The 23947-nt window shown below is 34.7% G+C and overlaps 2 protein-coding genes across 4 annotated transcripts; one reads left to right on the top strand and one right to left on the bottom strand.

Moving 5' to 3' along the window:
• Positions 1-7163: 7163 nt before the first annotated feature.
• LOC116208237 lies at positions 7164-15504 on the top strand. 3 transcript variants are annotated; one of them, XM_031541580.1, is made up of 5 exons: positions 7165-7628; positions 8825-9265; positions 11466-11558; positions 14211-14350; positions 14839-15504. In XM_031541580.1, the coding sequence occupies exons 1-5, from the start codon at positions 7206-7208 to the stop codon at positions 15290-15292; spliced, it is 1551 nt and encodes a 516-aa protein (XP_031397440.1). In that variant the 5' UTR covers positions 7165-7205; the 3' UTR covers positions 15293-15504. The 3 variants fall into 3 exon arrangements, with proteins under 3 accessions (XP_031397442.1, XP_031397440.1, XP_031397441.1); XM_031541581.1 differs by having other exon boundaries at positions 7166-7628; positions 14851-15504; XM_031541582.1 differs by lacking the exon at positions 11466-11558 and having other exon boundaries at positions 7164-7628.
• Positions 15505-20126: 4622 nt separating this feature from the next.
• Positions 20127-23944, bottom strand: LOC116208689 (protein mago nashi homolog). The gene is made up of 3 exons (XM_031542233.1): positions 23648-23944; positions 21489-21665; positions 20127-20494 (listed from the first exon to the last, which is right to left on the bottom strand). The coding sequence occupies exons 1-3, from the start codon at positions 23870-23872 to the stop codon at positions 20435-20437; spliced, it is 462 nt and encodes a 153-aa protein (XP_031398093.1). The 5' UTR covers positions 23873-23944; the 3' UTR covers positions 20127-20434.
• Positions 23945-23947: the final 3 nt, after the last annotated feature.

Raw genomic sequence — 23947 nt, 5'->3', positions numbered from 1 at the left:
TAACAACCGACTAGTCCATCGGACAATATATTGTACGGTTTGGGGCCCGCCATTAAATTCCAAATGCCGACCTCCAAATAATCGAGTCCTGAACTTGACTTACTTCTTATTATCAACTTACCAACGAATCAAATCCGTCGTTGGTTGGGGCGGGGGAGTCAGCCCACTCACATGGGATGCTTGCCAAAGAGACCAAGCCGGTGGGGGCAAAGGTAACAAGGGAAGAGTTCATTGATTGTATATGTTTGCTTTGAGTGGGCCCCACAGGGGGCATGATGTCTGTGTGTACTTTGCCCTCTCGTCTCACTTGCAATCGCATTGCGGACAACATAGGCCCCAAAAAGAGAAGGAAAAGAGGAGAGTGTGGTGTTTAATTTGGGTCCACACGCGCATGGGTCTCCCGACGAGTCGTCCTTAGCAAAATTGATGGCAACTTTTCGTGCATGTGACTCTTGCGGTGACCATGAGTGTGCTCGTGCATGCTATTCGCTCTCGCAAGAGCACGATTTATCGCACACCCTTCTTTAGTTGCTTCTCTCCTTTTCCCCGTTCCTCTGCTTAAAATGATTAGCGTTTGTAGACATCAAGTTATCATATTGGCCTTCGTCGGCACCTTCGATGTCAATTAAGAAGCACCTCTTTACAGTAACAGACCCGTGACCTAAGATTCAACAAATGCAAACCATAAGCGTTTGGTATGGGAAGATCCATTAAATTGCTCGTAATCACATGGGACCACATGTTGCCTTATTGGATTACACATTGACGATCCATCGTGTATGATCATCCACATTATCGCTAAAATGGCAATATCATCCACATTACTGCTAAAATGGCAATCTCATTGGGTAAAGAGGGGTTGCTAGGTGGTGCACGCCAGCATCGGGTAATCAGGAGGTTTCATATTCGATATTCAATGGGACTATTTAAATCCCGTTATTAGCTATTATGATTTCTATTTCATTATAATAGGCTGGCGTGCCTTTCTTATAACCAAAAAAAAAGTAAGGTGGGTTGCTAGGTGGATTAAGGCTTGGGGTGGGAGTGATGTTGTTGATGAAAAATTACTAAAATAAAATTGTTGAAAAATAAGTGTTGATTTTAGAAAAAATTAAGTGTTTAGAGGAAACTAATTTAAAAATGCATAAAGTAAATAAAATGCAACTATTAATACTTGAAATAGAATAAGAGATTTCATAAGCATCTATTAACGTACTTGTGGAAATCACATTTATAACCGCAATTTCGATTCAAATCATAGTTTCGGAAATTCTCACCAAACACCGAATCTAATCAAAATTATAAGAAAAAAGTGATTATGAAACCTTAAATCGCACTCCCAAACAAACTCTAAGATGACAATTTCGGAAGAGTAAAATCCCCAAAAATACTCTTCTCCCATATTTCTCCCAAAAATAGCAACATCCATCTTAGCCACCGTCATCATCGAGAGTGGAAGTAGACCGTGGCCATAATTGTCTTAGAGAAAGTGAGAAAACGAGGATCATTACCATTACCAAGAGAGTCAAGCTATGAACAGCATAGAGTGGGACCTACTGAGAGGAGGCAATAAAACGTTAATGTAACGCCTCGATTGGATTGAGAGAAATTTAATTTTAACTTTAACTTTAACTTTAACTTTAACTCAACACACTACACAACAAAAATACACGTTTTCCAAGTCAAATTTATAATCACATCTCATTTGTCATTTTCCACAATCAAAATCAAAATCAAAATCAAAGTAACTTTAACTCTGAATCCAAACGGCCCCGTGCGTGAAGAAGGACTGGAGGAACGACAAAGAAACTAACAAGTGTGAATAAGAACTTGCGGATACAAAGCAAGCGGAAGAGGGACCGGAGGAAGGAGAAGAAACTGGAAAGCGTGGCGGAAGCCTTTCATGTAAAGAGGCATTATTGGCGGTTGGACGGGAAGGCACTCAGGGAGTGTCTCTGTGTTTTTCGTTGATTAGGAGTCGTCTTTTTAAGAAGGGGCACGCTCGTGTCTGCGTTTTGCGTTGATTAGGAGTCGTCGTTTTATAAAAACGGCATATGCCCAAGGAGATGACCGAAGAGTCGGGGGTGATTTCGAAACAAAGAAAAAATATTGGAAACATGTAGTACTTCTTGAGTAGAGAGATGTTTGTTATGAGTTTTTACGTTTGGTTTTTTGAATTTTTTGCTCGATTATAATTTTTAGTGTTTATTTCTAATAAATTTATTTAAAATTTAATTAAACCTACATATTTTCAGGAACCAAGTCTCATTTATTTTTTTATTTAATATTTTTAGTTATCATTCTTTTATTATTTTCTTCAAATTGTAATCTATTAAGGAATTTAGCTACATTTAATTGCATTAGTTGATCTCGAGTTAATTTCACTATATACTAGTTTTCAATCCCGTTCATTACATGGGTTTGATTGCATATAGTAATCACTCACAATTTTTAAAGATGAATTTATTTCTTATGAATAATAAGAATTTTCAATAATTAATTTCTACTATTAAACAATAATTTCTAATACATTTAACATAGACTAATAGTGGTTTTAATGTTTTACTTTTGTCCATAAAATAAATTAAAGTTTGTAAAAATAAAAATTTGCGACATTCTTATTTGAATACCTGATTTAAACCTTTCGACAATTTTTCGGTAAGAATAGTCACTTTTACTAAAATTTTAATTTTTTACATGGAAATGGAGTTGTATATATAATAGGAGAACTTATTTGTTGTATAATATACTTATTTGTTATTTAGATTAACTAGAATTCCAGTGTTGTATCCCGTGCTTTGCGCAAGTTTATTTCTAATAGTAATTATTAACATTTTTTTATAATTTTCAACTATAACAAATAATTTTATTTTTCCTATAATATTAGTTTAATTTTAAATAGTTTAGTGATAATTTTGCTAATAATTCTCTTGTTTAAATTTTATTATTTCTTTAATCATTAACATTAGGCAAATTCATTAAGTGTATATATGCAAACTTGAGCTTATACATTTCTTTATTGAAAATAATATTTTTTATTTCTTTACTTTCAATTATTACTGTTTTTTTTTACTTTTTATGTGAACCTAATTTAGTAAAAATAGTGTCTTGTGGTAATTTTTTTTCAAAAAAATATTTTATATGGGTAACTAATTATTTTATTTAATATCCATTTAATATTTATTTAACTATCAATATAATTCAAAGATATATTAAAAATATATGATTTGAGTATATGTAAAAAAAGTTAATATTCTTGTAAATTTTCCAAATTTTCTTGCTTGAATATATGCAACTCTTTCAATTCTAGAATATGGAAAAATCTGCATGGGATCGTCATTCTATGGTTTATTTCCAAGTATCTGTTTAAAATATTATGAAAAGGATGCCTCTCATGAAATGAATTTCCTTGCCAAAAATATCATAATATAAGAGCCGTTTATTATTTTCTAATAAATATTCTTTTGTATAATGCCAAACCACATATCAGCTGGCTAACACGGGATTTAGTTTTATTTTTATTTGTAATTTGATATGTTTATATATGTTAATATTAGTTAGTATTATTTTGTACGATGAGATTCAAATCATTATGCCCGATTTTCTTTGTGAATTCTATTTATAAATAGAAGTTTATTGTTATTTTTTCCAATGTGATCCATTTTGTCGGACAAGTTGAAGCTTGAATGCTTTCGTGTACATTTTGAATGCATGGAATATTTTATTGTAATTATTATTTTGTCGGTTAGTTCACGACTCCAGTATACAAAACTATGTATTGAAGAGTAAGAACTACATCAATTCCTAATGGTGGAAAAATCACTTGGGTGATATGAACTTTTTTAAGTTGTATGCGGATAGTATATAATTTTTTTATAATAATTTAGTATAAAACGAATCAAATTATTTCAATTAAGTCAAATCTCCTATTTCCACCAACGCCTTCAAGACTTTCTGACATGATATGTGACGTGACAAGTCACATCCACATAAACTCAAATTTTTAACATGATATAACAAATAAATACAAAACTTTATTAAGATTGGGCTTGATTGAAACAATTTGATACGTTTTGTACAAAATTATTATAAAATAGATTTTATACCATCCACATTATAACTTAAAAAATTTTGTATCACTCAACTAATTTTCCCCTAATGGTCGTCACGTTTTGAAGTTTGCTTATCCTTTATATATCCTTTCAATTATTGCTTTTGAAATTTTAGCAATTAAATATTTTGTCAATATTATTATTTTGATGCTATCAGTGTCTATTTAATTTGGCCACTGGATATCGTACTTTTCAATGAAAATTTCTACTATTTAGCCATAAGGTTTTAGTGATAGCTAGTGATCAAATTTCTTTTGGCCACTATTACTTTTATTGACCATATATGCATCTTGTGTGATCAAATTTTTAATAGCAAAAGACATATTTTCTTGTAGTGAATAGATCCAGATAAAAATTTCAATAATTTATCTTCAATGTGGCTCATTCCTACGACTTAGCCTCAATTAAGGCGCTGGTTCATTCTCAATCAAGTGCAACAAGCTCCAAATGACTAAATTAATTTTGCCTCTACAATTCCCTGCTACTAACGAACCCGTTGGGCTTCATTGAGGCTAATAGTTTCGACGCGTCGTTCCCAACAATTTATTTCCCTTTAGGCAATAATGATAGGATTACAGAGATAAGTTTTCTATTTTTCCTTTTTTGGGTTTAAATTTCTTAGATTATTAAATTTTCAATTTTATTGATATTTTTGAAAATCACTCTAAATATCTTTTATCTTCCAACTTTATATTTGAAAATTTTTTTGATTGATTTTATTTTCTAATTTTGCTGTATTTATCTGAACTTTTTATTTTATTTTATATTTATTTCATTCTGATTTGAATTTTTAAGATATTTCCATTTTTTCTTGTATTTTCGTGAATTTTTCCTATTTTTAATTGTTAACTGATTTTTATTTTTAATTTAATTTTTCTTATTCTTTTTTATTTTCAGAAAAAAATTATTTGATTTTATTTTTCTTCAATTTTTTTCTTAATTTTTTATGTCACCTAAAATTAACTGAAAATTTGATGAATGATATAGATTTAGGGATTAAATGATAATTCATATTTATATATATATATATATATATATATAAAGTAACGTTCATGCTACATTTGAGAAGGGGCAAAGTTCATCATATTTGACGCCATTCGATCATTGTTAGTTTATCGGCTGCGAAGTTAACTTCAGGCTTGACCAAGATCCACCAAAATTCAAGATTTACTCATGGTACCATCTGTTGGGACCCCAAAATCGGGTCTTCATCTCATGAATTCCACGTGCATGTGGTTGATGATGATTCCACGATCAAAAACCACAAACACCTCGAACAACCTACAAAATGGGAAATTGGGGTGGCGTCCCGATTTCTCTCTCCAATGCTCAAGTCAATTTGAGTCTTATGTGTAAAGAAAAAATAGGAGAGGTGTCATAAAAATAAGAGCTCATGCCTCAATATTTATATAGAAAATTTGGAATAGATCACATTACCAATTTGGTATACTACCGATATCTTGGCTCAACCTCTATAAGTCGATAACATATGAAAGATATATGACCTTACTTAACTCCCAAGTAAAGCCATTGCGCATAAATCAAGGAGACTAGGCCGGGCCACGTTAGGCCTCATTAGTTTCGCGATGGGTCTCACGGCTTCAAACATATTAGGCCCAAAATCCGGTATCCAACACCATCTCAAATATAAATCATTCACATGATTTGAGTAGAATTAGTTTGTTGTGGTTCTAATCAATGCATCGTGCATGAAAAGGAGGCTAGTTCCTCTTCTAAGTATCTTAATCATATAATCTAATTTTAATAGATTATTAGTTCGCATGTGCCATGGTACTTACATGGTAGGATTTGCAATTTTCTATTCTTCGAGCAGCGGATCCTACGTGTAACCTTCTATTTTATCAATATTTCTAGGTGAACCTATATTTTAGTCTACTTATTTAATGGATTCAGACATATATACCCAGTTATTTGGTCTTCGCAGTACAAAATATAATAAAGAAGAGTTGTATATATATATATATATATAATGTTTTTAATGAGGGAATGGGTATCTTCAACGAACGCGTCTTCAAATCCAGAGTTTTATTTTTAAAAAGAAAAGAAAAATTACTCCTATTAATCATTGGCTCCTTTCCTTGCTCTTGAATATTTAATAAGGCATCAAATATTATAACCTCTTTTATGGTTCATTAATTATTTTGTTCTTTTTTTAAAACAATTTGCTGATAACTTAAATAAATGTACTTTCATACAAATATAGAGTCGTATGAATTATTACGTCGTTGTTCCATCAAGCACTTTCAATTCTCTTTGGTTATTTTAGTTTATCTATCATGCATTTTTCATTTATATTGCCTATTATGTTCACGCGATTAAACCCTTTCAATTCAATCATAGTCCTTGACATTAAATTTTCCTGCTAAATAAATCGAGTTCATTTGCATGATGCGCCACCACTCATTTACACGCATTTGATTAGAAGTTAAATTTACATTTACACGTACAAATTCAAGACTCTTGTTTCTCCCCTCATTTACTTTCGTTTTCTTAGGGTATTCTAAAGCTATACCCATAGTTACATTTACACATCCTCATTGGGGATTCCATCTCTCCCCCACATTGTCAGCACACCAATAATTGTACAGACAAAATTTTACCCATATCAAAATAAGCAAACAGATTTTAAATGGGTCCGTCAATTAACATCTATTTATGTCACTTGTAATTTGAATAAATACTTAAATCTTCAGTGACCTCTCTTTCTTCTTATTATTATCATTTTACCTCCATATTTCATCATCGATAATGTCGTGCATAACTTCACAACCAAACGAAAGCTTAATATTTTCTTTTTCTAAAAAAAATAAAATAAAAAAGAAGAATTACCGATCACTTCTCCATTTACTCCACCTCTTTGTCAAGACTGCACAACCTTGTAACAAGAAGATTTCATGGGCCTCTAACATGTTTGGGCTGGGCCTCATAGCCCAATTTCATGGACGGGTAATAAAATATAACAAAATAAAATCTTTTGGGGCCAAAAAAAAAAAAAAAGAGGTTGAAAATGGATAACTGAAAACCGAGCATTACTTCATTCAAGAAAAAATACAAAAAAGAAAAAGGAGAAAAATGCAGAGCTTTACTTCGCCTTCGCCTTCGCCTCCTCCTCCTCCATATCCGCAGCTCTCCAAAGCTTCCTTCACCCTTCAACCCAGCAAGCTGCTGCTCGCCTTCCGCCGCTCGCTCTCCTCCCCATACCCCTCCTCCCTCGACCCCACATACCCGGGGAAGCAGCGGCGCCGGCAGCTCATCGTCACCCAGGACGGCCGGAAAGGCCACGCCGCCGATGGGAGGGTCGATGGCAGGGGGAAGAAGGATAATGTGTGGAGCATCGATAACGAGCTCGCCGAGAAGGAGAGGGAGAGGGAGAAGTCCAGGCATCGGGGGAGGAGGAAAGGTCGCCGAGTCGTGCGGGGGAAGCGGGGAATGGACGGTAGAGTCATGGTGTCCGGTGCCATGCTCATGGAAGTCGAGTCTGTGCTACAAACTCAGGTCATTCCTCGGTAGCTCCTTAATCCATCAGTCTCGGAACTGAAACTCAAAAAGTTGTTTGCTTGTGTTCTACATGTACTTTTTTTTTTGATGTTTTTGGGTCTGGTGTTGAATCATCTACTGCTATGTTATTCGGTGTGTTCTGTACGATAAATGTGTAGGAAATATCCTTCTGATCGGCGTCCGCAATAGATGCTACCAGAGATAGATAGGTGCTTCTGGGTGGCTTTCACTGGAAGCTGATGAGCTCACATAGTGACCTGCAATTCCATTCGATAGATATTGGTTTACGTTATCTTGAGAGGTTTGAGCCGCGTTATGCGTTAAATACTGCTCGCCACCTCGAGCAGCTTCTCTCTCTATGTTTTGGGATGATCTTATCGTTGTTGTGAGGAAGTGGTGGATCATGAAAGAAAATAAGATACGTTCTGTATTTCTGGGCATGATTCTTCCAATGACTTCTAGCTCATGCTTGGAAAATTTTTGCCCCCGGAATGTGTAATTTTAACGTAACTTTCTCTCCTCACTTCATTATTTAAATCTTTAAGTCTAGTGGACAATGATAGTTGCCGTCTAACAAATTTGTTTATATGAAGAGCAAGGACTTGTTAATGTCTATGTTAACATTTTATTTGGTCAAGTTTGTATTACTGCCTGTTCAATTAATCTGATGAGTGAGTTGGATTTTTCATTGTAGGTGTAGAGTGATTTGAATGTATTCAATTATCATCTTGTTATTTTATCTTTTACCGTATAGGGTCCATTCACTTTCTGGGTGACCTATTAACTATTTTGCATTAACCATGGCCACAATTTAATTGGTCTTCTTCATTAACAATGCTCTAAGAACTTATGGCTCATCTGAAGAATGTGGCTGTGATTTGTGTGATTGCCATCTTAATTTCTGGGAAGATATTACTATATGGGATTCTGTAATTTGGGGAAATGAATAGAACTGATTTAACCTTGAAAGCTGTGGTCCACTATCATGTAAATTGTAATACCAATGCAACTAATTTAGTCTTCATGTTTGGTTAATAATGTTCATTTCTGATTTGGTTTCTCCTTTTGTAGATCTTCTGTATATCGTTGTATATGGGTTTCCACCCTCCTGGAGCTTCTATTAATACAATTGATACCTTCATCAACTGAAGGAAAAAAAAAAAAAGTTCAGTGATTCAGTTTTTCTCTTGCAGGAGCCAGTGATAAAACCAGCATGGACCACATTTGCAAGCAGCGTTAGTGGGATTTGGAAGGGCGTCGGAGCAATATTTTCACCCATCACTGCTGAAATGGAGCCACTAGAAATTGGAAATAAGAATGAGAGACTGTATGACTGTTATACCATGTCTTGCTGTAAGGCTGTGTCAGACCCATCAGAGGGAGGACTAGCATCGCAGATACACAGGAAGATAAACTGGGTGACCCTAAATCCTTATGGTGAGATATCGCAGCAAAATGGCACAAATAATAGCGGTGGTTATAAGAATGGAGGTGCATCTTTGTCAAAGGGAAGGATGAAGAGGGAAGGTGTAGGGAAATCCACTCTTCCAAAATTTGATTCTTTTGACTTTGGAGTGAGTGACGTGATGGAGGAGGATGTCATGGGCAATGAGCCAGGCCTTGTTTTCTTTGAGGTAATGATTTTCTCTGTGATTTTCTGACTCTGACTTCTACAGATTATAAAAGGATGCTGGAAATGTGAAAGATTTAGAGTGCACTACAATAGCAAAGTGTTGGTATATGAGCTCTTTTATCACATGACTTATGATTATCTTTTTCATTTGAGGATTTGATAAATATATGTGTATGAATGTTCTAGGACTGTATTCATCTATATATATAAGAACTTGACAACGACCTAATAAATAAGGTTAGAATGGTAAAATGACATATTAACTTTTTTGGGCCACAAATGACATTTTATCTAATTATAAATAATTTGCTAACTAAAATAGCATAAATATGACTTCATGATAGCAATTTAATTTCTAATTTCTAATTTCAATTAGCATGCATCCGTATATATTGGATCCTTACATTTATGGGTCCTTTATTTTAGTGTTATGGTAACCTGATAATTTTATGTCTTCTTAAATGTCCATTACTTTTCTTTTTTCAATAAATTACATTTATTATTGGGAGCTCATCAACATCCTTGATGAAGAATATTGGGGCAATATGAGGCGATGGGTAATTTTCATTTGTTTTTATCATATGATATTAGGAATTAATTTCTTAAAAAAGTACTCTCTAAGAGTTTCGAATTCTATCGTCAAATTTATGGAGTACTAAATTTCAGTAATGTTTTTTATTGTGTTAATATTATAGTCTATAATTTGGATTTTTCACTTCAAAATCTGATAGTATGATATCTAACTGTCACATTGATCTACTTATAACCTATGAGTGATTTCGTGTAGGCACTTGATATATGTACATGAATGATCCAATTTTCATAGGTGAATATAAGTGCAGCCTTCTATTGATTCGAACTAATACCGAAAACGCAATACGTGTTAAATTTAGTGAGGTGCAAGTTGCAAGATACTGAAAGCTGGAGTGTTGCTCTCTTAAAATTTTGATATGCTAATAAATATACAAATATAAGTATATGCCCATTATTTATTTGTTGTATTTATATAAAGATTCTGTTATTATTATGAATATATTTGATTATAACATAGTAATCCAATGTCTAAATTAAACTTAATTTCTTATTTTATAGGCGTACATTCAATTTTCTATATTATTATAAGTTTTTATTTCAATCTTCTATATATTATTAGCTTTTATTTATAAAACCCGTGTACGGGACGGGTCAAAAAAACTCATTTTCTACATATTTTCTAAAATTACTGATATATGTCATGAAGTGGTATAATTTGTGCTGCAAAAAGGAGACTTGGGTTGTTGGATATTCTTTGTAATGTTTTATAAGTGGATTGTCACTTTTGGTCTTTTCTTTTGTAGAATGTATTGGAGCATTATAAAAATTAATGTTATATCTATGAAGACAAAAACGCAGAATGAGGTGAAAAAATTGACTCAAAAACCCATGTTGATCATAGGCGTCAACAAGAATGTGCAATTTACGTTAACCTTTTTTTTTTTTTTTCTCTGGTTGGAACATACAGTTCATATTTTGGAGGTAAAAGTGGATTGGTCATTTAATCTTGTAATTCTTATTTATTGGTCTTCTGTTTCATGTAAAATTTTGATTGTGTTTGATAACAGTTGATTGTTGAAGTTAGTGACAACTTAGTTATAGGCCAAAATGAATGGGAGGAACGTGGCAGGGGAAGATGATTGGGTGATCTCTTGCTCATTAAGTGGAATAGAAAAACACTTAATGAAATAAGTAATATTTGACTTATTGGTGTATCCATACTCTTATAAAATATCTCCTGTGATCTCTTTGTCCATTGCTGTCATTCATTGGTGTCCCTTGCAAATATGTAACTTACTCGTAACTATCCCTAGAAAAGATGTAACTACTTATAAATAACTTCTAATTAATTAAGTTTATCAAGTAGGCACTTAATATTATCTTGCAGTACGAAGGATTCTTTCAGATCTAACCTTTTTTTTAAGCGCTTTCACCAAATAAGGAAGTCCTTGGTTCAAGCTTGATGTTAACTATGAGAATCTCCAACATGGTTTGCTTTTCTAGGGTAAGATACGCATTGCAAGTGAATATCGATGGACATGCTGTTAAGAGACACACTAAGGATTCTGTGACACATCTTTTGACATTATGAGTGGCCACTATGTGAATGGATTCCTCATTGAAAGGATATGGACGGTGCATTGATCACACCATTGCATATCCTGCAGGATGGATCTTACTCTAGGGGTCCAGTTGATATTCCAGTTGGGGAGACTGATGATTCCAAATATTATGTAACGCCCACCTTGAAATTTGAACAAGTAAGTTCCTGGAATTTTGCTCCAATTGAATCCTATAGAACTTTTAGCCCATCATTTTCATGTTGCTCTTGTGATGCCATAAGAAACTCAAGAGCCCGCGATCTGCTCTAAGCAATAAATCATTGAAGCTCTTTTGATTCTGCGGAATTAGGAGAAATTCTCCATATTTTTATTTGTCAATGTTTTTCTGATGATGGAAATAAGAAGTAAACTTGTTGGCTTGCTCTTCATTAGATGTTTTGGACTGTGGCATGTTTCACGGAGTGCAATCCAAGAGTTTTCTTTTTATCTTCTCGGTTTTCCAAGAAGAGAAAAATGGGAAATTGGAGAAATCTTCCCAGTTATCTCGACCAAAATGATTTTTGGGTTATGTAGTCACACTAATGGTTAATCCATAATGAAACAAAGTTGCAAATTTCATCTCTTTGTGCTCTCTTTGTTGAATCAAGAATGTGTCTTCAAAGATCATACTTTTGCAATGTAAGTTCATACGTATAAAGTTGTAGTTTCTGTTGTTCATGTACTGCCTGTCAGTGTATGTTCAAGCTGGACTATGTCCTTGGAAAAAATAATATCCATACATTGTGTTCTTCCAGCTAACCTTGATCCTTATGTTGTCTAATTGTTAAAATTATCAGCCATTTCTGTCAATATTGCTTAAATCTTCAAACTTGTTTCATTTTTATGGCTTCGCATATCTTCCCAATTTTATGGCTCCGCATATGTGCTTTACAGTCTGCAGACAGAAAATAAGTGTAAAACATATCACGGTTTACATTTACACATTAGCATGATCAATTTGGCATTGAAAATATAAAATCTTTTTGGGGATCACACTTTGTTGGAAGTTTGGACAGCAACGCTGAAGAGAGAGAAAATTTCAACTTTCCCACCTGAGCAGTTCAATCAATCATTTAGACAGTTAATTTAGTACCACATACAACTTGAGCTTTATTAAATTCAAAGAATTACCAATAATCTTAAATACGCGCGCATATGTACTTCTAGTTTCTTGTTTCAAGGTTCTAGGCATTGGACTTGTGACACGGTCTTCTTTCAAACACACAGCTGCTAAGAATACGCCTCATGAATATCTCATAACAGACAATTTTTCAGATCTTGGGTCTTAAGCCATTTTCTTAATCATGTTGAGGTCCATTTGTGTTGAGCTCCGCTCATCTATCTTCTTTCCATTCCATATTTTTTTAATAAATTGCAACATAGCTTAATAGCTTTCTAAATTTTTTTCCTTGCAAAAATCATTTTTCCTCCTTTATTCCCATTTCTAGGATAAGGCATGCAGTTACCGCCACCTCCCACTCAGTCAGACCCGGTCTTGGTGGGAGCTGGCTGGAGCTGAATCACCTCGAGTCATATACCCCCAATCGGTTCTAGGCTGATCAAGATTAGAGAGGGACCGAGGTGGTTCAGTGCTGGTCATCTCCTGCCCAGATCAGGTTACTGGAGGTGGCAAGCCAGACTGGCTACCCTGTTTGGGCTGGAGGAGGCTGGGGCCAACCTAACTCTCTTGCAGATTTGATCTATGTGGAAGCATATGGGTGGGCAATTTTGAAAAAAACTAACAGGTCCTATGGCAGCTTAACAGTTTTTCAAACAAGTTTTTGCACTGCAATTTCTCTCTTACTGTGACATATCTCCTCTGCATCTCTCTCTCTCGTGCTCAGACCTCTCTCAGGTGCTCGTCCCCCAACCTTCTCTCTCATCACCTCCACCTCATATCCCCTCCCCTGAATCCCTATTTGCATCCCAACTCCACGGCCGTGTCCCTCTTCTTCTGCCTCCTCTCTCACCTGCCTCAAGCATCATTTCCAACCTCAAACACATCATGAACTCCATGAATTTGGGATAAGGTGGCTCAGTCCTGGCCGTTGCTGCCATAGAGCAAGTCTTGTGCAGCTTCCCATCACCTTGACCTGGTCTAGAGCTGAGTGGGCCACAGTCAATTGCCCTTGACCCTTATCAACCCATTTGGTTTGAGTTTCAAGGGGGTTGAGTTGGATTGAACTCCAGCCACCTTGGCTGGAAGCTAGGTCGACGCCGACCATGCTGGTTCCAGCTCTGTGGATGAGGTGGCAGTGAGCTTGGCCATAATAGTGGGGTGGGGCAATTCTAAAAGGAGCAAAGTATTGGGGTGTTCAACCAAACCAAAAAAAAGAAAAGGAAAAACTAAAGTGGGGTGGTTCTCTTTTTTTTTTGGATAGCTTTTTGAGTGGGGATGAGTGAAGATGAAATAATTTATTTACCTCAAGAACAAATTGCATTCTTAAAGAAAATAATTTATTATTCAGAGTTGATCTGACAATGTTTATGGAGCACCATCTTTTCCTTCCACCAGCTCCCTTCTATTTTTAAGGTCTTTTCTTTTAGCTGCTCCTTTTTTTTTTCATCTTTCCTTTTTCTTAGTCAATTTTTGGTTTGAAAACGGTGCAATGATCCGATCTTATGAACTGTTGCTCCTTCCATTCTGAAACTAGTCCTAAATATGGCACAATATGGTACATCATCGGCCCTGCTATTTTGTTTTTAAAGCAAGTATGAAGTAACCTGTATGGGAGGAGGATGTGCAAAAAAATAATCAATGTTTACTTCTGCTCTTGCAATAGATTAAAGTGCCTTCTTCTCCCTTGACAGTGTTTGGTTAAGGGCTGCCACAAGAGACTACGAATAGTCCATACTATTGAATTCAACAATGGTGGTGCTGACATTCAGATAATGAGAGTTGCAGTTTATGAGGAGGAGTGGGTCAGTCCATCAAATCTTCAGGTCCAGAGGTACATTTCATTAAAATGCCCATTCGGTGACTTATCTTGTATAGTAGAGTGAAGCATGGCCACCTTTTTACATGGTATAATATACTTAATATCAATATTTTGTTTCTCTTGTTTTCTCTTTTTCTGGATGAGAATGATCTTATACTTTTAGAGATTTATTGTGGGGGTTTTCTGCCAAACTTACTGAAGGAGTAAATATTAAGTCGGAACTATCCATAGGAGCAGTCGTTGAGGTTACACTCCTCTTTGTTACAGGAGGCTTTTGACTTGTTGGAATATACTTTGTTGAAAATGTTGGATTAGGGATGTACATTTTGGTTTAGGTGAATCATATAAGTTGGGGTTCTACATGCATTCTGGACAGATGTTAAGGGTCAAATATTCCACTTGATTATTATTTAGGGTGTTAAGGCAATCTTCACTTTCTATCTGAAGTCCATCCCACTCTACTGTGCTTGGCACATGTTAGTAACAGTAATGCTGCTTAGTGCCTTGGGCAGCAATCTCGAGTTCAATGCAGAGCCATTCTCACAACGGAAGAGGACGCAGCCGTCGGATCTCATCGGGTCTTGGAAGGTGTTTGAAGTGAGCACTACTCCCATATATGGTGAGGACGAGACCGTGACTGAGGAACAGGCGAATGGGACTCCGTACGTGTACCTCTGCACAGAGACCCTGAAGAAGAGGAGCCTTCCCGAGAATCTAGTCTGTTTTGGGGAGGAGGAGATGGTGGACATGAGAGACGTGACCATCCTGTGGCTGCCTGGAGGTGTCACGGGATACGTAGACATCAACAAAGAGGGAATCCTCTGCGTCGGGGTGGGGTGGTACTCCGAGGAAGGGATGAATCTCGTAATGGAGAGGGATTACGGATTGGACGGGAAGCTTAGGGAGGTGAGATGGAAAACTGAGGTGAAGAGGAGGTGGTCCAATCCAATGTGAATAAAACTGTATTTCTTGTCTACGTTATGTTAGTACAAAGTAATCACTGAGATTGTATCTTATTACGGATTAGAGAGATTTGCAGTGCCTTTGTTATCAAGAATTTCGTAGGTGATCGTTCCCTGCGCAATGTAAATTAGGAACTGGACTACGTAAGGTGATAACTTACTCAACATATGGATGGTGAATAAAATGGATTTTTTCCTGTCTAAGTTATGTTAGTACAAGGAAGTAACTGAGTTTGTGTTTTTTTTTTTTTTTTTATGAATTAGAAAGATTTTCGGTGCCTTTATAATGAAGAATTTCTCCGGTGACTGTTCACCCCGTTTTGTAAATGAGGATATGGACTAAATAAGGTGATAATTTTGCATTGGTTCTACATAATAATATGTTAAAATATAAAGTAAATTTCAGTGATAATAGTTTCGAAAATGAACAGCGACGTGTCCGCAGTTGCACTCTCAGAAGGGAACGGCCAGATTCATCGGTCCCTGGTGGCGTAGGACACTCGGAACTCCTGTTGATTAATATTTTTTATTTCAGAAAATAAAAATAAATTTAGAAATTTAGAAAAAAAAAAAGTTGAAGGGAAATGGTATCATGCCATCCATCTGTTACATTTTTTTTAATAAAAATTGACATTATGCTATATTGGGAAGAAAATTTAAAAAATTGTGTTATTTGGCGAAATTAAAATAAATTATTCTACCTCGTGAAAAAAAAGGTAAAAGACTCGCATTGTAAGGTTAATTTACCCATAAAAATATTGCCTCCTACCTAATACAGAATGACAAAATGACCCTAACTAGTGAAATGACTAATCAATTGAACAAGTATTGTTTACCAAAAATTGAAAAACTATTTTTTGGCTCGTAAAAATGTAACAATAAAATAAGAAAGTAACATGTCGATGGCAACCTATGAACTTGCCGTTGTCTTCCACACAAATATATATATATACTACGGAGATGGCCTGTGCTACGCATGGTCATCAATACATGCTAACTGTAAATCACAAAATATAAATATGAATGATATTTTTTAGTTATTATTAAGCAATGACAAGTTATCAAAGTTTATATAGTAATTAATATAATTGATATATATTCACTGAAATAGCGATTGCATCTTATATTTAAAAAATAAAGAAATACTTACTTTACTCATTTGATGTTAACATACCGTAATAGTTCTTTGAACTGCATGACTTTCTTTCTGTATCCGATCGCAATTTGTACCAAACTCGTAGACATTTTCTCCATAAATCTCTTTATAAAAGGAACATCGTTGTTCATAACTTGTGAGAGAAAATTATATTACCAGGCAAAAATATTACTAAGAATGGATAAAGAAAAAAATTCTCTCAACGACAAAACATGAAAGAATGAAGCATACGTGGTTGTGAAGCCTATATATAGAGGTGTAAAATGGTAAAGATTATACAAGTTAAAAAATATTGCGTTGCCCACATATATACAATTGGTTGCATGACAGTAGCTTCATGTATATTGACAAGTATATTTTTTAAGGAAAAAATACATATCCAACTCGAATATAATTTAAAGTACGAATTCATAGAAGACAGTCTATTTTGTAAATAAATTTATTTTAAATATTATATATTCTATTTCAGTTTGTAATTTAAAATCTATACATTACTTAACTATAAATTAAGTAAATGCGATGAAATTAATTCAAATTTATTAATTTATACGTAAAATTATGAGGAAAAAATGAGCTTATATATTAATATGGTTTACGTCACAATTAAGTAAACACATATATTATTATGTATTATTTTATATTTTATTCTTTACTTCCTCGTATAAAAAATTTAAGGGAAAATTATTAATTATATATTCTAAAATAAAAAATTATTTGCGTAATAAAAAAAAGGACCGTGAATGCATTTATTTCTTCCGTTCTTTATTAAGCGAAAGTCAAATAGTATATATTATTTTATACGGTAAGATTTTGAGAAAAATGACGTATATTAATATGATTTACTTCACAATTAGGTAAACATATATATTATTATATTATTTTATATTTTATTATTTACTTCCTCGTTAAGTAATGCATGTATTTTTAAATAAAAATTTAGGAGAAATTATTAATTATATATTGTAAAATAAAAAAATAATTTGTATAATAAAACAAAGTAGCAATGTGACTGCATTTATTTTTTCCTTTCTTTATTCATTGAAATGCGAATAGAATATATTATAAGTAATATAAATTTATTAAATATACTAAAAATAAACGAAAATATAATTGTGGTCTAATGTGAACGCATTTATTTATTTCATTTGTTTATTCATCGAAAGTTGAATATAACACATATTATAATTAAAATATATTAATAAATAAACAAAAACAAATCACAGTCGCTCGAATACAAAGTTCGAATTGTATTGTCCCCAATATCGCACGAAATAGCTCAATTGATGAAGCCAGTAATCATTTTTTTAAAAAATAATATCAGAGTTAATATGTGCTTGGTAAAGGCGAATAAAATATATTATAAGCAATATAAATTTACTAAAATATACTAAAAAATAAACGAAAATGTACTTGTAGTCTAATGTGAATGCATTTATTTGTTTTGTTTTTTTATTCATCGAAAGTTGAATAGAATACATATTATAATTAAAATAAATTTATTAAAATATAATAATAAATAAATTAAAACGAATCACAATCACGCAAATATGAGGTTCGAATTTACTCTTCCCGATATCACATGAAAAAGCTCAATTGATGAAGCTAGTAATCATTCTCTTTGAATAATGTTAGAGTTAATATGTGCTTGGGAAGCATTAAAAACAACACATTTATGGAAAATAATTTGAAATTTATACATTATTTAACTTTCAACTAAGTAAACATGACAAAAATTAATTAAACTTATATTGTTTTATATAGTAAAATGTATAGAAAAAAATGAAAGTATGGGTAGTATAGAATTTGTAGCATCCATACTACCTAAAACCTTAAAACACTATATCATATCAGGTACGAACACTTGCCCTGGAGAGATAGAATGAGATCCGCAGTATGCGAGAAAATCACTCACTTGATCGAGTATGCTACCAATAAATTTTACAACAAAATTCATGAAGATTAATTTATTATAAAATTCATAGAAAAATAAACATACATATTAATATATTATTTACTTTATCATTAAGTAAACCTATATGTTAATATATTATTATATAATATTATTATTTACTCCATCGTTAAGCAATATATTTATTATTGTATTATTTTATAATATTCTGTTTTACTTTATCGTTAAGAAATTTATTTTCTGAATAAAAAAAGCAATATAAACGCACTTATTGTTTCATTTTTTATTCATCAAAAATCAAATAAAATATATTATAATTAAAATCAATTTATTAAAAATATAATAAAAATAAACGAAAACGAAATCCAATAGCGAAAATATGAAATTTGAACCGTACTCTCCCTGACATCAATTGAAATAGCTCAGGATTCATATATAGGACATAGATTCATATATAGATATGGATTTAGATTCCTATATAGATATAGATATATATATATATATATATTTAATAATAACGACAACAATAATAATAATTTTTCTCTACAAAAATCCATTTCAACCACCATGTTAATGTTCATTTTAATTTCTCTCTACAACTTATCCACAATTTACATTTTACCATTGTTGGTAATATCTAAAACACATTTTAGAGCAGTTGCCTTCATTATGTCTTCCAGTCCCATATTCGTAACATTCAAATTGTTTCTTATCCTCAAAGCAACGCCAATTTGCCCCTTCCCTCTCTTTTTTTAGGGAGAGGGAAGCGGGCAAATCAACCCTGGGACTTCTTTTCCCCTGGCCCCCACCCACTCCCAGCACCCCTTGCTATCCCATCTAGTGGGGTTGCTGCCGGCTTTAGTGTCTTCGGCCACTCCGCTTGTCTGGGAGGTGGTGGCCGGCGGGAACCCCTCTAACGTCGATTACTTCTCTAGCAGCAATTATTTCTATTTTTTTATTTCCTTTTAAATTTTAGATTATAATCAGCATATAACAGTACGACGTTATCGCAACGAATACATAGCGCCTACCGCTTAGTACATCCCAGCAAAAATAAGATAGGTTAATTTAAAAATAGGGGATGCCATCCTTTTATGAAACTATATGGTAGCTTGTGGAATTTAAAATTAGTATTTACACAGAGTATCCAACATCACGAAGCAATCGAGAATCCATGTCCGTGCAATGTGGGTCAGTCGACTGATAAAGCAGTTTTTTGGAAGCATTAATCCAATCAGACGGCCCCAAGTTGCAGGTGGAATCAAAGCAATTGACAAAAAGAAATTCTAAAATCAAACCCTCAAGTGAGACAAGACAGTGAAATAACACTCGCGAAATTCTAAAATCAAACCCTCAAGTGAGACAGGACAGTGAAATGAAATTCTAGATCAATTTTTATCATTTGGGCGTACCCTGATTATAATCGTATTAGTTGGGCTTACCTTGATCAGGTCGGAGTTATTTGAACAATTCCATATGGAGGATTGAATTATTTTTTTGAAGGAATAGTTTTTTTTGTCTGATTTTCTCACCTTATGGAGAATGATATTATTTTTTGAAGGAATAGTTTTTTGTCCGATTTTCTCAAAAGCTTCAAGAAGGTTACAGAGGGTGGATTTGGCATTTAAACATTCACTGTATCAATGATTGGTTACGAGATTGGGTACCGATACATGCCCTTTCTTTAGCTTTCCCTTAGAACTACTTTCTCACAATATGACCATAAGCCTCTTGTAATAAAAAGTAAAAGTGCACCCGACCTTAAAAGATTTCTGCAAATTATTCAAAAATTTGGTTCGAGTATGATACAATGGAACTTAATCTATACAATCATAGCCAGAGATAGAAAATGCCCAGAAAGATCTCAGACCTCCATTAACAAAAGAAGTCAATATTTAGTTCGCGGGTCAAGCAGTTAACAGCTCAGAAGGATCAAAACTCAATCAAATACACTAGAGGTACTATCACCCAAACCGATGCATCCCATTCCAGGCAGGCATAAAAAATTGATCGAGAAGCTACCCCAAAACCTCACAATGTCTGACATAGAAGGAGCGGAAGAAACTCGATCATATTGGCTTAATCTTGAAGTGAAGCGAGATAAGCGAGAACACAAAACACTTTAAGTCCTGCATCCACACAGCAGTTGTCAGTCAAGAACCAACAATTGAGAAAATACCAATAACATGCGAGCACAAGCCACACACATGGATCACTGAACAGGCTCTGCTGTGAAGGATTATGAACAAATGAGACGTGCAATCTGTTAGACAAATAAAACGGTTCAGGATAATGGGGTACGTGGATCTATAGTAAAGTTCATTCAGGCATGTCAAAAATCAAATATATTGCCGGCTATTGTGCACTGTTTACATATAAATAGTACACGGGGGAACTAGATTGTGAGACGTCAAATAATTGTCCTGATCACCAGGTCCAGCAAATGATGACCTTTTTTTTTGGCGTAAAAAAATGATGATTTTTTGTTTGGGCTAGAAATACTTCTCTCATCTCCAAGCAATTCTTTTCCAAAGAGTGGTGGTGGCACGTTCTACCCAGAAGAAATATATATTTCCCAGGGAAAAAACTTAGAAAGAAAGAGCAGCCAATTCAATCAGACGCTCAATAGGCAAGGGAAGGCTGCCGAAGAAGATGTCTCTTTATCAAACTTTAAATTCCAAGTCTTAAGCTTATCCCAGTGTCAAAATATTCAGGTTATTTTTCGAAGACCCAGAAAACTTTCTACTTTGTCCCTTGTTCGAGTACTTCTCTGCAGGAATCAACTGTCTTTCTGCTAGGTGGTTTTGCTTTCAATGGCAATCTCCGATGCATGCAGGTTCTGGAAATAAAAACAGTCCAATGCACAGAAAACAAAATGCAAATGTACTCCTTGTACTTTTATCAACCAAAAGCAACAGAATCAACGGGAGCTCCGCCAATACATCTATGCTATGGGTACCAAGTAGTAATACGTTGAACGTAGACTGGGAAACAGAGAAATGTAATGTAACAGAGTAATTTTGCATATGCAACATATAGCGGAGCAGGTTAGAAAAGCATGGCTCAGATCAGAACCTGGCAAAAAATACCCACCAGATAAACATAAAGCAAAAGACAGCTTACCTGAACAAGATAGTAGAAGATTCGAAGCCCTTCAGGATCCTTACTACTCTGCACATCGACAAGGGACCCAATCTTCGAAGTTGTGAAGGAAATATGTTCATTTCCCATAACAATCTCAAGTTCTTGTCGACCCACGCGGTCGGGTTCCGGCCAGCTGTTATCATCTTCCTTCATGATCTACACAGCATGAGTTGAATAAATTAGCTGGTTCAACAAATATTGAAGTAGATCACAATTTGTTCTGCCACTAACTGGATCCAACTCATACTAGAAAGTAAACACTGAAACTAAGTTTAACTAGACAATACCATAGGGTGAGAAAAAGAAAAATATAACAAAAAAACTCTTTCTAAGAAAGACACTGATGCCACAAGAATCTCCCTGATAGTATAATAAATATATAAGCACTCTGATTAAACTGAGAGTTTCCACTGGATAAATACATATGCTGTTCAGAGTAAAAATATTGCATCAGAAATGTTCAGAGCGAACATATTGTATCAGAAAGGAGAGAAAGGAGAGATAGAAGAAAAGAGTTGGGTTTACACTTAGCGGTTTCACATCCTGATGGCTCAAGCTTTTGAGTTGGGCACAGATCTATTCTGTTAAAGACAACGTCAAATTTTAGACTAAACATGATACTATACAATATGGAAGTTAAAAGACGGTTTCAAGTAAGATATTTTCGCCATTAAAACATCCTAAAATCATAACATTCAAGGCAAAGAATTGAAGTAAACAGAAAATGCTAGAATGCGTATTACAACTCTAACTATTAGAATTGAGAAAATAACCTACTATAGAGGTAGGGAATACAATGACAGCAAGAAAGAAAAAACCTGATGCGATGGCAATGAGACCCCAAAAGCAGAAGCACATAGAGAAAATGCAACGGCAATAAACTGTGGATCCCTCATTGTTAAGTTAACAATTTGGCTCCTATTATGTTCATTTTGTTCTGTTAGAAACTGCATCCTTGTTAAGGTCCATTTGTGACAAAACCCTCGATTCCACAAGAATTCTCAGGAATGCTCCACCCTATAAGATAGGATTTTCACAAAAGTGCTATTGCATTACTAAAACGAGCTCCGAAATGAGAACCATTTGGACAACTATTTATGGTTCCCGCTTTACTGTTGGTAGACCTTCTTCAACGCACACTCATTTTTAAGACTCATTATACATATCTACTGAAACACAGTTACATGACTACATTATCACAAAACTGAAAAGCCTGTGATAGCAAGACTAATTGCTAGTTCAATTGTCATTGTGTCCAGCTCTCCCTCAAGCAACTCATTGGAACATACGTCACAACTGGACCTTAGAGTGAGATGTCCATTACATGAATCCCTACACAAGAATGATAAATTACACTGAGAATGACGCAATTTCTCCTTGCTGTGAAATCTCCTCAATGATATCCATGTCTCTTTGATCAATTGGCAAACCAACTTTATATATATTCAGGTAAGAGTTAAAATACATGAATTGATTCTAATATCCCCACTGACAATTCAAGCTTCACAAGCAGAAGCTACAGCATCTTGTCAAGAGCACACATTGGCTCCAGAAAGCATTAAAAGGGCAATGGCTTAAGGGTTTATCTAAACCAAAAGGACTTCTTTTATGAATGAAAATCATAAATCCAAACAACCTCTCATATTTGACTTCGCTGAATCTCACATGTCCTCGTTGGTGTCGACGTTCATAGCATTTAATGGCCCTTTACTTCCTAAAAGCCTATAACAGAGATGTCCTCGAGACTCCGTCACATCTCTCTGTCTCTCTCTCTCTCTCTCTCTCTGCGCAACAAGCGCCTGAAAAGCAAGTGACCAAACTCCAGCATCGAACATCACGAGAGAAAAATCCTAAGTAGTTGAAAAATGCCAACTTTCGGCCTTGAGGATTGCGTTATCTCATCAACCAATGGTGTATTCATCAGATTGAATGGGAAAGTGAAGAGGACGAAGCAACATGGCCCATTCCACATCTCCCCAAACCTCCATATTCAAGTAACTCCAATAGGGCAGAACCGATAAACATAAAGCCTGGGCCGACTCGTCCCAATAAAACCCTAAGCCGTTAAAATCACCACGAGGTATATATATATATATATATATATATAGAGAGAGAGAGAGAGAGAGAGAGAGACGGACCTCGCTGTCGGAGATGATGCGGCGGCACTCGCGGATGACGGCGGGGGTGAGCCAGACCTCCTTGCGGATCATGATGTCATTCTTGTAATTGGAGTTGTTGGCGTAGCGGAGCTTGCCATCGGGCCTGAACTCGAACTCGAGGAACTCGTGCCCAAACTTGCCCTTGTGCCCGACGTAGTACCTCACGTAGAACTCATCGTTCTCTTCCTCGCCGGGCTGCGCCATCTCCTTCCTCTTCGTTCTTCCTCCTCCCTCTCTCTCTCTCTCTCTCTCTCTATCTGCCAGAGGTTATGTTAGGCC

The sequence above is a fragment of the Punica granatum genome, chromosome 5, assembly GCF_007655135.1.
Source record: "Punica granatum isolate Tunisia-2019 chromosome 5, ASM765513v2, whole genome shotgun sequence".
NCBI lineage: Eukaryota > Viridiplantae > Streptophyta > Magnoliopsida > Myrtales > Lythraceae > Punica > Punica granatum.
The sequence above is the reverse complement of the archived record's forward strand: the minus strand, read 5'-3'. Positions and strand labels throughout refer to the sequence as shown.

Bases quoted from the DNA above. Each gene is read 5' to 3' on its own strand.
- LOC116208689 (XM_031542233.1), bottom strand. From the start codon at position 23,872: ATGGCGCAGCCCGGCGAGGAAGAGAACGATGAGTTCTACGTGAGGTAC. The intron at 21,666-23,647 runs GTCCGTCTCTCT...CATGCTGTGTAG, and splicing joins GCATCATCTCCGACAGCGAG to ATCATGAAGGAAGATGATAA. The intron at 20,495-21,488 runs GTAAGCTGTCTT...GTGTGGATGCAG, and splicing joins TCTTCTACTATCTTGTTCAG to GACTTAAAGTGTTTTGTGTT.
- LOC116208237 (XM_031541580.1), top strand. From the start codon at position 7,206: ATGCAGAGCTTTACTTCGCCTTCGCCTTCGCCTCCTCCTCCTCCATAT. The intron at 7,629-8,824 runs GTCATTCCTCGG...TTTCTCTTGCAG, and splicing joins AGTCTGTGCTACAAACTCAG to GAGCCAGTGATAAAACCAGC. The intron at 11,559-14,210 runs GTAAGTTCCTGG...CTCCCTTGACAG, and splicing joins CCACCTTGAAATTTGAACAA to TGTTTGGTTAAGGGCTGCCA.